Below are 14512 nucleotides of genomic sequence, written 5' to 3'. Positions count from 1 at the left end.
CTAGACACTAGCCTCAGCCTCATTACACTCGGGCCCAGAAATGTCTCCGTTGCACCCAGCTGTCCAGTGTTGGGACCCCTCCACACCAGAAGTCATATTTTTGGCTTCTTCTTCGTCGGATGTTAGACGTTTTATCCCTGCCTCGTTTGTTCCTTCTTCCCGGCTCTCCGGCCAGCCATCAAGATGGGTGACCGGAGAGCGGGTGGATGGTGTCATGGGTTCACATAGCAGCGCAAATTCGCACGCACTGCATGCTGGAGTGGCGACCTCACAAGTCTCATGGAACGTCTTGTAGTCGATCTCGTAGAAGCCGTCTTCGAGCGTCAGCACAGGCAGGAAGCGATGACCCCAGAGGACTTCGGTCTCCAGGTATGAGCTTCGGGCCTGGCAAGTCATTCCTGCGAAGAGAGTGCGGGATGCAAAGGTCATCGTGTGTGTTACAAGAGTGAATTATGAGATTCCTTATCATTGTTTATGAAGATGTGGAGAGAACTGTGGTGGTAAAATCACCAGAAAAACGTTTCTTTGGAATTTGTTGGATACTTTTAGCTCATCGACTTTCCACCATCACCCCCATCCTGTGCACTAACAACGTATTGATCTCAATTGCATTCTTCCCTCAATTAATCTTGCTTCAGCTGAAGTGCCATGGGGAATTGTCTTGGACCCTATTTTACTTTTTGAATTTTGATGTGCATGAAGGATCATGACCTTTGTGTAAAATAACTTGTACCATTTAGCAGGTGGTTCAACCACACTGAATCTGTCATACATTTTCAGAAGGAATTCTGGTTTGGAGTTGTTCAGCCAAAACTGCACCTAGGCTTCTCAGCCAAGTTTTTTACCCAGTTCTAGTCCAGGAGTTCCTGTCATCCCTTTCTGGATTACTATCATGGCAACAAAGCTGTATTCTGCGGAAAACCAGCCTTCCTTGTAAGTGTGAACCATCCATCACTTTGCTAGTGGTCCTCACGATGATACTAAGAGATGACCTTGCTCCGCACACTCGGCCGACACGGACCGGTTTGCCAACTTTTTCTGAGTAACATGACCTGGACTGATCACATCTGAAAGTTGGCCTTTCAGGGTATGATGGCAACTAACCTATAGTTGGGATCACATGATCAGCATGATAAAGTCACCACTGTTTTCAATACCTCCATTTGTGTGGAGTTCACTTCATTGCCATTGACCTTGCTTGAAAGGGAGTGCTTATGGCAATTTGGTATCTCCAAAATGCAGGTTTCAGAAGGGAAAACGGAGCCCTCCCAGGTCTTGGTGTGTGTGTGTGTGTGTGTGTGTGTGTGTGTGTGTGTGTGTGTGTGTGTGTGTGTGTGTGTGTGTGTGTGTGTGTGTGTGTGTGTGTGTGTGTGTGTGTGTGTGTGTGTGTGTGTATCAGTATATGTATGTTTGTGTATGTATGTGTTTGTGTATGCATTTTGTGTGTATGTGTACGTATATGTGTTATCATTGGTCATTATTGGTTAACATCATTGGTCACGTGGTATGGCAGCCATCTTCGATTAAATGCAAATAATTAAAAAATATTTCTCAGAAACCGCTGAATTGAAAAATTTGAAACTTCGCACATTGTCAAGTATTCCCAATGGCGAACAAAAGCTTGATAATGATGACATTATAGGTTAAGTGGTATGTCTGTCACCAGCCAAAAATGTTTTCATCGAATTCTTTCTCCCAAAAATCTGAATTTGCATGCACATGATCTATGACCCATTTGCATTGAAATATTAAATTTATGACATCATAGGTCAAATGGTTTGGCAGCCATATTGGATTTAACCTAAAACCTCAAAAAACATCTTCTCCCAAATCACCAAATTGATTGACTCTAAACTTTACGTGTGTCATTGACTTGGCATGGCGACGAAAAGATGATCACGAAAACATCATTGGCAGCCATATTGGATTGAAGGAAAATATGAAATTATTATATCTCTGAAACCGCTTACCCAATCGATGCGAAATTTTACAAAAATCATCGAACACTATTGTTACACTGTGCTCGCAAGGCGAAAAGCAGGGTGAGGCATTCGTTTGTGGACATACGTGTGGCGTACGTGTCTGCATTTTTAAAATTCATTTTCTCGGCAACCGTTGGTCCAATTGACATGAAATTTTTCCATAGGAATGCTTTCGCCTGTATAATTTTTTTATTCATAATTATGACGTCATATGTCACGTGATACGGACGCCATCTTGGAAAAATGTTACACTTCTATACCTCCCAAACCGCTCAATAGAAAAAATTGAAACATGGCTCATTGTCAAGTACTCACCATGGCAATAAGATATGTTGATGATGATGTCATCGGTACCTTAATTATGACGTCATAATTTGACAAGTACAACGCTTGATCTGATCAGTATGATTTTTTTTTTCTTTGCAATTCTTGGTTCAATTGACATGAAATTTTGACCATAGGAGCGCCTCCTCCTGCAGAATATTTTAATGATAATTCTGACGTCATAGGTCACATGGCACAGGTGCCATCTTGGAAAAACTTCACACCTATATATCTCTGAAACCACTTCATGGGAAAATTTGAGACCTGGCTCATTGTCAACTACTCCCCATGGGGAATAAGATATGTTAATGATGATGTCATCAGTGCCTTCATTATGATGTCATAATTCGACAAGTATAACACTTATCTGATCATTATTTATTATTTTTCTCAGCAACTGTTGGTCTGATGGACACAAAATTTTCGCCAGAGGAGTGCTTCATCCTGTAGAATATTTTAATGATAATCATGACATCATACGTCATGTGGTACAGGCGCCATCTTGGAAAAACCGGAAAACGTTGCACCTCTATATCTCCAAAACCGCTCCATGGAAAAAAATTGAAACGTGGCTCCGTAAAGAACTCCATATGGGGAATATGTGTTAACGATGACGTCATTGGTGCCATAATTATGACGTCATAATTCGACAGGGACGATGCTTAGTCTGATCAGTTTGAAATTTATTGAGCGTGATCTATGCAACAATTATATTAGAGAATATATATTTATGATGTCATTGCTCATGTGGTCTGGCAGCCATATTGGATGAAGGAAAAAAGAAAACGTTCAAAAACAGGAGAGTTGGCTCGCTCCAAGTTGACTGTGCAGAGTAAGTATTTCTCAGCAACTATTATATGTATTATATGAATACCATCTAGTTGCATATAGTTTGAAAATGATGACATCGTCGGTCATGTGGTTTGGCAGCCATCTTGGATAGAAAAACTAACCTTATCCGATCAACACAAAACTTCACAAACTTGATCCCCTACACATACATATGCAGAGTGTACATTTTTAATGTCATATGTCACGTGGTGTGGCAGCCATATTAGCTTGAAAGCCGATATTTAAAAAAAATCCCTTCTCTGAAACTGCTTCACCGATCGATGCTGTCATGGCTGGTGAAAATGTGAAACTTGAAAACAGCTGAAGGGATTTAAATTAAACTTGTTCATTTTTAGGACAGTGACATGGGACTATGCGGAGGCATATTGGCGACGCAGTCGCATTGCTCTAGTATTTATGTAAGTTTGTCTATATTTTTATGTCTGCGTGCTTGTGTTTATGTGTGTGTATGTGTGTGTGTGTATGTATGTATGTATTTTTATGTATGCGTGTTTGTGTTTATGTGTTTGTGTGTGTTCGTATGTATGTATTTTTATGTATGCGTGTTTGTTTTTGTGTGTGAGTGCATGTATGTATTTGTGTGTGTGTGTGTATTTTTATGTGTTTGTGCGTGTGTATTTTTATGTATGTGTGCTTGTGTTTATGTGTTTGTGTGTGTTCGTATGTATGTATTTTTATGTATGCGTGTTTATGTTTTTGTGTGTGTGTGCACGTATGTATTTGTGTGTGTGTGTGTGTGTGTGTATTTTTATGTGTTTGTGCGTGTGTGTGTGTATTTTTATGTATGCGTGCTTGTGTTTATGTGTGTGTGTGTGTATGTATGTATTTTTATGTATGCGTGTTTGTGTTTATGTGTTTGTGTGTGTATGTATGTGTGTATTTTTGTGTGTTTGTGTGTGTGTGTGTGTGTGTGTGTGTGTGTGTATTTTTATGTGTTTGTGCGTGTGTGTGTGTATTTTTATGTATGCGTGCTTGTGTTTGTGTGTGTACGTAAGTATGTATTTGTGTGTGTGTGTGTATTTTTATGTGTTTGTGCGTGTGTGTGTGTATTTTTATGTATGTGTGCTTGTGTTTATGTGTTTGTGTGTGTTCGTATGTATGTATTTTTATGTATGCGTGTTTATGTTTTTGTGTGTGTGTGCACGTATGTATTTGTGTGTGTGTGTGTGTGTGTATTTTTATGTGTTTGTGCTTGTGTGTGTGTATTTTTATGTATGCGTGCTTGTGTTTATGTGTGTGTGTGTGTGTGTGTATGTATGTATTTTTATGTATGCGTGTTTGTGTTTATGTGTTTGTGTGTGTATGTATGTGTGTATTTTTGTGTGTTTGTGTGTGTGTGTGTGTGTGTATTTTTATGTGTTTGTGCGTGTGTGTGTGTGTATTTTTATGTATGCGTGCTTGTGTTTGTGTGTGTACGTATGTGTGTATTTTTGTGTGTTTGTGTGTGTGTGTGTGTGTGTGTGTGTGTGTGTGTGTGTGTGTGTGTCCACACGTAGATGTACTTTAACATAGCACCCTGGTGTGTGAAAGGGGTCGTCAAGACAAATACCCCGGCGCGGCTGTGCATTGATAAATTGCATAAATAAATAAATTGCTGTAAATTGCTCCTTGTGCGATAAATATTCACACAAGGTAGTCTGTGCTCATGTCCACCATACATTTGCAAAACGCAATCTCATACAGCTTCACGTCATTTATCATTCCATATCAATATCGTTTTATAAAATGATTATCATTTTCAATGGGCTTTTTATACATTTAGGTTTGGCATTTTTTATCTATTAGGGAAAATCGGTTAACACACCGAAGAAAGGGACAAAATTCTCTATAACACGATCTGAAACTTCTGTGCATGGACAACACCGATGTCTATCACTCACCACAGTAAAGGAGTCGGTCTTGCGAGGATCCATTCATTGATCATAAGAGATACTCGTGATGTGGAAGACCCCGGTGAAGGTTAAAGGATTCAGGGGAGAGGGGACAGTGAGTGCACAATTCTTACCAGTCGCCTCAACCATGCCCTCCAGAATGGCCACGATCTCAAACTGTTGATGAAGAAGCCCTTCTTTGGACAATTCCCAAAAAGGGCTCATGGAGTCGATCTCATGGCAGATGATCAGCGGAGATACCAAGAAGAGACGGTCGTCCCCAGAGTCGAGTCCTACATTGATGTCCGTCTGGTGTAGAGGGATGAATTCCCCCTCCTGGGTCTGCTTCGATCGAATGAGCTTGGCCCGGATGGATGCCTCGACGATGTGCGAGTTCCTCAAGTCCCCGACACGGAACATGAGGCACAGTCGGCCATCCCTCGGGGCGATGACGGCACATTTGGAGAACATGAGTGTCTCAGCACGTTTCTTGGGCTGTGATATCTTAACAAACATGCAGCCGACCATGAGAGCATTGACGATGGAGCCCAGGATGGCTTGGATCAGGAGCAAGGTTATACCTTCGGGACAACGGTCCGTGATGACCCGGTATCCGTAGCCGATGGTGGTTTCAGTTTCGATGGAGAACAAGAAAGCCGATACGAAGCCGTCGAGGTTCTTGACGCACGGCGTCCAATCCGGAGTGTCCTGGTGATCGAGGTCTCCACGCACGTACGCGATGAGCCACCACAGGAGGCCGAATATGAGCCAGGTTAAGGTGTACGCGAGCGTGAAGATGAGCAGGTTGAAACGCCACTTGAGGTCCACCAGAGTGGTGAACAGGTCCGAGAAGTAGCGATAGGTCTCTCGCATGTTTCCGTGCTGGACGTTGCATTTGCCGTCCTTCTGGACGTACCGCTGGCGTCTCTGCCGGTCCTTGGTCTTGGGACACGGCCTCCTGGTCCTAGTGAAAACTTTCTCCGCTTGTCGATGACCGCTCTGTACTTTGCAAACACCCGCCGTCGTCACTATCTTGCCGTGGCTGTTGTCGTCAGCCATGTTTGTTTGGGTTAGGGTTAAGGTTAGGGATAGGGTTAAGGTTTGTGTTTGGGTTCGGGTTAAGGTTTGGGTTCGGGTTAAGGTTAGGGTTGCAATATTCGACACTTTCTCCCCAACCTTCCGACCCCCCCTTCCTCCTACCCTCTTATTCTCCACTCTATCTCGTTCTCTCTTTGCTGCAATTCCGCTTTTCCTCTTGTCGATCAGTCCGGGTCTCCGTGTGTCCCTGTCGTCTTCACGGCGCGTTTTCTCCAGCTTTTTGTCTCTCCAAACGCTGATCGATGTAGGACAATGTTCTCCCGGATCCACTCTGTGGAGGGAAGGAGAAGGAGAATGAATGAGCGAAGAGAGGTTGTGGTTGGTGGAGGGAGGGAGGAGTGTGTTTAATTCTTTTTCATCTTTCAAGAATCCCCGAATATTTACATGTTTTCGTGTCCACGTGACCCGTTTCGCAAATAATTCGTTCATTTAAAATTATCGCCGTTGTTTTATAATTGTTATTGTGTTTGACTTGCATGTTATGCTATAGTTTCATACAATCATGACATTACGGCGTGCAAAGAGGAAGAAAAGAGAATTTGTCACGTACTATATACGCCACAGCTGTGGGGGTTAACAATTGAGGGCCTGGGATCGTCTGTCGTCATGGAAACCGAGGCTTGGGATCAAGACCCGCAGCCTGGCAACCACAGCCCGTGGGGTCTCATCCAAAGCCCCCTCCTCTCCCGAGGGTCTCACGAACTCGTCGTACACAAAACAATTACATTGTACGTAACACATATTGTCCTCCATATTTGTCTATTAATCTAATTGGATATACTGCGATTTAGACATGAATCACAGACAAGGCCAAAGACAAACGGTGATTTCTTTCATCTCTGTTCACATGTCCGTACCCCTCTGTCCCTCTTCAGGCCGCCATTTCTCTCTCACCTCAATCGGAGGTCTTTCTTCTCCTCCTCACATCTCGTCAAGGGGCAGAGGGAATGAAGGGTGGAATTGCAGAGGGATTGACCGGAACGAATCGGAGATGTGAATCCAGGACCAAGGACAGCGCTCGTCAAGTGCCCCGAGCACGATTTTATGTTTTCCTTTTATCCTTCTCTGTCTTGCATCTGTCTTTCGTGGCTCTCGCCTTTCTTTTTCCCGTTTTATTTCTCCCCTTCTTCTTCTTCTTTTTATCTATCTCCTTCTCTTTATTTTTATTTCTCCCCTTCTCTTTATTTTCCCCTTTTTATTCCCCCCTCTTTATTTTTATTTCTCCCCTTCTCTTTATTTTCCGCTTTTTATTCCCTCCTCTTTATTTTTATTTCTCCCCTTCTCTTTATTTTTCCCATTTTATTTCTCTCCTTCTCTTTATTTTTCCCCTTTTTATTTCTCCCCTTCTCTTTATTTTCCCCTTTTTATTCCCCCCTCTTTATTTTTATTTCTCCCCTTCTCTTTATTTTCCGCTTTTTATTCCCTCCTCTTTATTTTTATTTCTCCCCTTCTCTTTATTTTCCCCATTTTTTTTCTCTCCTTCTCTTTATTTTTCCCCTTTTTATTTCTCCCCTTCTCTTTATTTTCTGCTTTTTATTCCCTCCTCTTTATTTTTATTTCTCCCCTTCTCTTTATTTTTCCCATTTTATTTCTCTCCTTCTCTTTATTTTTCCCCTTTTTATTTCTCCCCTTCTCTTTATTTTCCCCTTTTTATTTCTCCTCTGCTCTTTATTTTTATTTTGCCCCTTCTCTTTATTTTCCCCTTTTTATTTTTCCCTTTCTCTTTATTTTTGCCTTTTTATTTTCTCCTTCTCTTTATTTTTCCCTTTTTATTTCTCCCTTTCTCTTTATTTTTCCCTTTTTAACTCTCCCTTTCTCTTTATTTTTCCCTTTTTATTTCCCCCCTTCTCTTTATTTTCCCCTTTTTATTTCTCCCGTTCTCTTTATTTTTCCCCTTTTTATTTCTCCCCTTCTCTTTATTTTTTCCCATTTTATTTCTCCCCTTCTCTTTATTTTTTGCCCATTTTATTTCTCCCCTTCTCTTTATTTTTCCCCTTTTTATTTCTCCCCTCCTCTTTATTTTTATTTCTCCCCTTCTCTTAATTTTCCCCTTTTTATTTCTCCCCTTCTCTTTATTTTCCCCTTTTTATTTCTCCGCTTCTCTTTATTTTTCCCCTTTTAATTTCCCCGCTTATCTTTATTTTTCCCCTTTTAATTTCTCCCCTTATCTTTATTTTTTCACTTTTTATTTCTCCCCCTTTCTTTCTTTTTCCCTTTTTATTTCTCCCCTTTTTATTTCTCACCTTCTGAAAAAGTCACCAGTGGCATTGTTTTCGGCTTGCCCATCCGTCTGTCCATGCGGCCGTCCATCCATGATAGGGTTTCCTACCGCGATACCGTAAGAATGGCTAAAAGGGGTCTAAGTCAAACTAGGTACAAGTATGTAGAATGATGTAAAGATGAACTGATTAGATTTTGGGGTCAAAAGGTCAAATGTTAGATGTCCCGTGCTGAGCTAACTTGTGAACCAATGATGGGATTTTCACCAAACTTGGTATTACAGTATATATTATGATGCAAGGATACAACAACAACAACAACAACAACAGGCATTTTAAGGCCATTTTCCCTGTTAGAGCGGGGGTTAGCCTTGCGGTCCCCATGACAATCTTCTCCATATTGCCCTATTTTCTGCATCTCCCCTTGTTAACCCCCTTGCCCGCATTTCTTCTTCGACCATCTTCAGCCAAGTCTTTCTCGGTCTTCCCCGTCCTCTACTTCCTTCTACATTCATTTCCATCACTCTTCTCAACCAGTCACTTTCATCCTTCCTCAACACATGACCAAACCATCTCAACCTGTTTCTCTTCACAGCATCCATCACAGGCTCTATTCCCATCATCTTTCGCAATTCATCATTTGTCTTCCTCTCTCTCAACGATAGTCCACACATCCACCGAACCATTCGCATTTCCACCCTTTCCAGCCTTCGTTGCTGCTCTACGTTCATTACCCATGTCTCGCTCCCATAAATCATAACACTTCTCACACATGCAGCATACAGCTTTCCCTTTAGCTTCAACGACACTCCCCTCATCATCAGCACGCCACTCAGTTCCCGAAACTTCTTCCATGCACATCTCACTCGAGCAACCGCTGCCGAGTCTGATCCACCTTCTCCATTCAGCATGTCTCCAAGGTAACAAAATGTTTTCACACCTTCCAGCTTCACGCCGTCTCCAAGATCCAACTCAACATTTCCTCCATCTGGAGCTCCCTCTGTGCACACCTTACATTTGAATGTAGCTGCCACACTGGTTAATGACCCTCTCAGACCACTACATTTTTGATGAACCCACTCAGCGCACATTGTATATTGAATGGAGTTCACTCCGACACCCTCCCTGTACACAGCACACGGCCACTTCCCAGTTCTTTCCACCTCACCACATGCTTTACCACTTGCCATCACCTTCGTTTTTCTGATATTCACCTTCACCTTATGATGCAAGGATGAACTGATTATATTTTGGGGTCAAGAGTTCAAAGGTTAGGGGTAATGTTAAGTAAAAAAATTATTTAATTACCGCGGTAACTTAACAACGACTGAAGTGCTCTCAGCCAAACTTGGTACTGGTATGTATAATGATGGAATAATATGGGTGGAGGCATTCTTTTTACATCTTTTATCCTCTTGTTTTGGTGTATGTTGCTTCTTAATTGAAAAAAGTTCTTGTTTTTATTTCTATCTCCGTTTTCCTTATTTGTCGTCAATGTTTGAAATCATTTTTCATTCTCTGTTTATCGTCCGTGATAGGTTTTCATTACCGCAATAACTTGAGAACAGGTGAAGGGATCTAAGTCAAACTTGGTGCAGGCATGTGTAAAATGTTAAGATTAAATGATTAGATTTTGTTGTCATGAGGTCAAAAGTCAGAGGTCATGTTAGGTATGAATCCTGTTACCGTTATAGCTTTTGAACTAGTGATGGGATTTTGACCAAAGTTGGTACAAATATGTATTATGATGCAGAGATGAACTGATTTAATTTTGGGGTCAAGACTAAGAGGTCAAAGGTCAGAGTCTGGAATAGATTTATAACTTGAGAACGGCTGAAGGGATCTAAGTCAAACTTGTTATAGGTGTGTATAATGATGTAAATATTAAGTGATTAGATTTTGGGGTCAAGAGGTCAAAGGTCAAATGTCAGACGTCTCGTCAGGTAAAAATCCTGTTACGAGCTAGCCTTTGTTATTAGGGTGCCAAGCCATTCTGGCCGGTACCCTATTATTTCTGTTCAGATTATTATTCTAATTCTTCCACCGTTTTTCACTTTTTAAAAACTTTTTACTTCCACCACCAAATGTAGATAGAGGTTATGTTTTCACCCCTGTCTGTTTGTTTGTTTGTTTGTTTGTTTGTGAACAAAATATCTCAAAAGGTTGTGGACGGATTCAGACGAAATTTGGCAGAGATGTAGCGTATGTGACAAGGACGAAATGATTAGACTTTAGTGAAGATCCGGATTCGGATCCATCTAGTAGTATAATTTTTTAAGTGATTCTTCACCATTGGGAGATAGGAGCAAAAACGAGACATAGCAGGATATCTCAAAAAGCTATGGATGGATTTGGACGAAACCTGGTGGACCGGTTTTGTGTGCGACAAGGACTAATTGGTTCAATTTCGGTGAAGATCTGAATATGGATTCGGATATGATAAAAAAATATTTTAAAGCGAATCTTCACCAGCGAGTAATAGGGCTAAAACCAACATATAGCAAATATCTCAAAAAGTTATGGACGAATTTGGATGAAGCTTGGTGGACCGGTTGTGTGTGTGAGACAAGGACGAATTGATTCGTATTTGGTGAAGATCTGGATCCGACTAGTCGAATTTTTAAAGTGATTCTTCACCATTGGGAGATAGAGCCAAAAACGATACATAGCAGGATATCTCAAAAAGGTGTGGATGGATGATTTTGATTAAATGTGATTCTGTATTGTGTTTTTCTGGTCTACTCTGGGATACAAAACGTAAACTATTCACCTGTAGTGGGGCAACTTAGCATAACAATTGTGCATTTTATGAGGAAAGCACCAAATTTGGCACACTAGTAGACTATCCTATTATGAACAGATTTGGATATAGGGCCATCTCAAATTCAGCTCCTGATGGCTGTGGCAGCCATTTTCCAAAATGACACCTTCAGCTTGTTCCGACGAATTGCATCATCAATTGGCTTGGTCCTTTCCACCAGGCATTCTCTGGTGAAAGCCTGGAACTGCTCTTGGCCAATCTTCTTCACATTCCTGACAGTCTCAACTGCAGCAGGACCTGCAATTTCCTTTGTGTCAAGGACAACCAGATCCATGCTCTCTTCCTCAAAGGGGTTGCCAAGCTCTTCTATGACGCTGACAAGGGCACGGACATCCTTGGCGAAAGAGGTCTGCACACTTGGTGTCTGGTCGTGATGACGTGTGTCCTCTCGCCTCCCCCAGTGTTGATGGCCATCTTGGAACTTTTCTATGGCCCTGGCAACTTCTGGCCCGGCAATCATCCAACACCGCAGGGCACTTGGGTTGTCAGTGAGGCCGACTGCTCCACGATCTCCTTTGATGCAGGCGCTATTCTGTTCATGCGCCTGGTCGATTGGGATCGAAGAGAGCACCTTCTTCGTCTTCTGTACAGTGAAGTTGCCAGCCCTGAATTCGCTGGCTACATCTGGGTGCTTCATTGGGAGTGCAACCATGTCCCTCAGGTGAACAGGGACCCACCTGGCATAGTGTGTGTGGTCTAAGGCATGGAACCATGGGACCAGTTCCGTCAGGGCATCAAGGTACATCGTGAATGAAGCCTGCTGCAGAGAACGCACATAGACCAGTACCAACATCTCTAGTTCCAGCACAGTTGCCCAGTACTGAAAGTTGGGAATGTCTTCTCCTCTCTGGTGACACCAGTCTTCGAACTCAGGCAGGTCTTCTGCATCATCAGCATATGTCATACAGTGGCGTTCATACGCATGGTGTTGCAGGATGTGCAGTGCCGCTGCAGTGATTTGATGAGCTCTTGTGCGGCTGACGTGGGCAGCTTGCAGGAAGGAGTCAGCCGTCCCTGGCGTTGCAATCTCAGCTTGCAAATCTGAAAAATCTGCAAATCTTGCAAAAATCAAATCTCTGCATCTGAGATGGCCCAATATCCAGATCTTTTCATAATATGATAGTCTACTTGTGTAGTGTGCCAAATTTGGTGCTTTCCTCACAAAATGCACAATTGTTATGCTATATTTAGCTTAGCTGCCGGACTACTGGCGGAGGTATGCGCTCTACTGAGTGTCGTTCTAGTTCCACTTTTATTGGCTTTTTAATTTGTTTTCTCTGCAAACCTTGACCAATCCATGGGAAATTTTCAACATAAGAGCGACGATCCATGGATAATTATTTAATGATAATTCTAACGTCATCGGTCATGTGGTCTGACAGCTTGATGTTTTCAAGTTAAAACCTTCAAAAATCCTCCTCTCTCAAACTGCTCAACCAATCAATGCAAAGCTTTAAGTATATCATTGAGTACCCATGGGGATAAAAGTTTTATGACTAAAATGTCAACAGTCATGTGGTCTGGCAGCCATATTGCATTGAATGAAAACCAATAAAAATACTTTCCTCTGAAATTTCTTCACTGATCGATGCAAAACTTTCCATATATGATTGATTAGCCATGAAAATATAGTTTCGTAAAATTGACATCATCAGTCACGTGATCTGGGAGCCGTATTTAATTGATGGAAAACCATTTTAAAATCTTCTTCTCTGAAACCGCATAACCAATGAATATGAAACTTTATATGTATGATCGACTACACAGGGGGAATATAGTGTGATAACGATGATGTCATTGGTGATGTGGTGTGGCAGCCATATTGGATAGAAAATTAAACCTCAGCAGATCAATGTGAAATCCTTTTTTATGAATGATGTGAATGATTAATGTTAGCTTTCACGAGCCTCGATCTTGTATACAAAAAAAACTTTAAAAAAATGTGATTGGCTACCCAGTTCGAGTTGAGGTGTAAAAAAATTTACGTCATCGGTCACGTGGTCAGGCAGCCATGTTGGATCGAAGGAAAACATTTTTTTAAATCCACCTTCTCTGAAACCAGTTACCCGATCAATGGGAAACTTTAAATATGTGATGAAATACCCATGGAGAAAACAAGTTTCATGACAATAACATCATGGGTCGTGTGTCTGATCAAGGCGAGGCAGCTTGGGCTCCGGCATATCTACTCGCAGTTATATTAGCGCCCATCTGCTATTATTCTTGTCAATTTCATGCCGTGATTAAAATAATCACGTATAGAAATGATATTATGGTAACCTCATCATCATCATAATCATCATTATCGATGGATCACTCCCTCTTTGCACAATATTGGTGCTGCCAAAGCAGTCTCTTGGCAAAGGTGAAGCTGGGTGGTTTGCCTTTGTCTTACCAGCACTCATTCAGGCCAGGAATTAGAAATTTGTTTGATATGCTGGTGACAACTCGTCTACTCTTCGAGGAAGACACCGTGGGATCTTTAACGTCCACCAAGTACGTTTTTTTTTAGCTGGGTGGTAGTTTTGTTTTAGCTGGGTTGAGATACAAATCCAGGCTGGACAGATTGGAGTTGAGTGCGCAAACATCTCGACTATCATGCCAACCACTGCGGAACCCTCAGCAAACCAAATAATGTACAAACAAGAAGACATTATGCAGAGCACGATACTTGCAGAATCCACCCACCCACCCTCCCTCCAAAAAAGGTTGCCATTGATCCAGCAAATTGTCCATTTCATCAAGATTAAAATTAACGATCTTGATCAAAGCTCTGGTCAATAGGATGAAAAGTGACGATTTTTCAGATTTTTTTTTTTTTTTTTGTATACTGAATCGAGGCTCGTGAAAGAGCTGACATTTACTTCACAAACAAATCAACCAGACAAACAAAATATATAAAAAGAGGGAGCGGAAACCAAGATGGGGAGAGAAGGGGAAGCACACAAACACATCATTTGAGAGCAGGGAGATGTGTGGGTGGGAGAGGGCTTGGCGGGAGGGGGCGTGGGAAATTGGGGGGAGGAGATGAAAATTGATGATTTTAGAAGTTTGAACTTGTGTTGACCTTTGACCTTTTGACCTCAAAAATAGTTTGTTTACCAATTTAGTGACTCGATGTACAAATGCTGTTCAATTTTCAAGCCAATCGGATGAAAATTGACAGTTTTTCAGATTGAAAATGTATGATTTTGGAAGTTTGACCTTGAGTTGACCTTTGACCTTTTGACCTCAATAATAGTTGGTTTTTCAATTTATTGACTCAATGTACAAATGCTTTTTAATTTTCAAGTCAATCGGATGAAAAATGGCGATTTTAGAAATTCGACCTCCAGATGACCTTTG

The 14512-nt window shown here is 41.6% G+C and overlaps 2 protein-coding genes across 2 annotated transcripts; one reads left to right on the top strand and one right to left on the bottom strand.

The window, feature by feature from the left end:
• On the bottom strand, positions 1 to 6868 carry LOC144888763 (G protein-activated inward rectifier potassium channel 3-like). Its single transcript, XM_078767949.1, has 3 exons — positions 6768 to 6868; positions 5164 to 6398; positions 1 to 398 (listed from the first exon to the last, which is right to left on the bottom strand). The coding sequence occupies exons 1-3, from the start codon at positions 6866 to 6868 to the stop codon at positions 1 to 3; spliced, it is 1734 nt and encodes a 577-aa protein (XP_078624075.1).
• LOC144888808 (uncharacterized) lies at positions 2993 to 12801 on the top strand. Its single transcript, XM_078768046.1, has 2 exons — positions 2993 to 3138; positions 7003 to 12801. Exon 2 carries the CDS (start codon positions 7172 to 7174, stop codon positions 8168 to 8170), a length of 999 nt encoding a protein of 332 aa, XP_078624172.1. The 5' UTR covers positions 2993 to 3138; positions 7003 to 7171; the 3' UTR covers positions 8171 to 12801.
• Positions 12802 to 14512: the final 1711 nt, after the last annotated feature.

The sequence above is a fragment of the Myxine glutinosa genome, chromosome 14 (genome assembly GCF_964187855.1).
Source record: "Myxine glutinosa chromosome 14, kmMyxGlut1.1, whole genome shotgun sequence".
Taxonomy (NCBI): domain Eukaryota; kingdom Metazoa; phylum Chordata; class Myxini; order Myxiniformes; family Myxinidae; genus Myxine; species Myxine glutinosa.
This window is presented reverse-complemented; position numbering and strand designations above follow the sequence as displayed.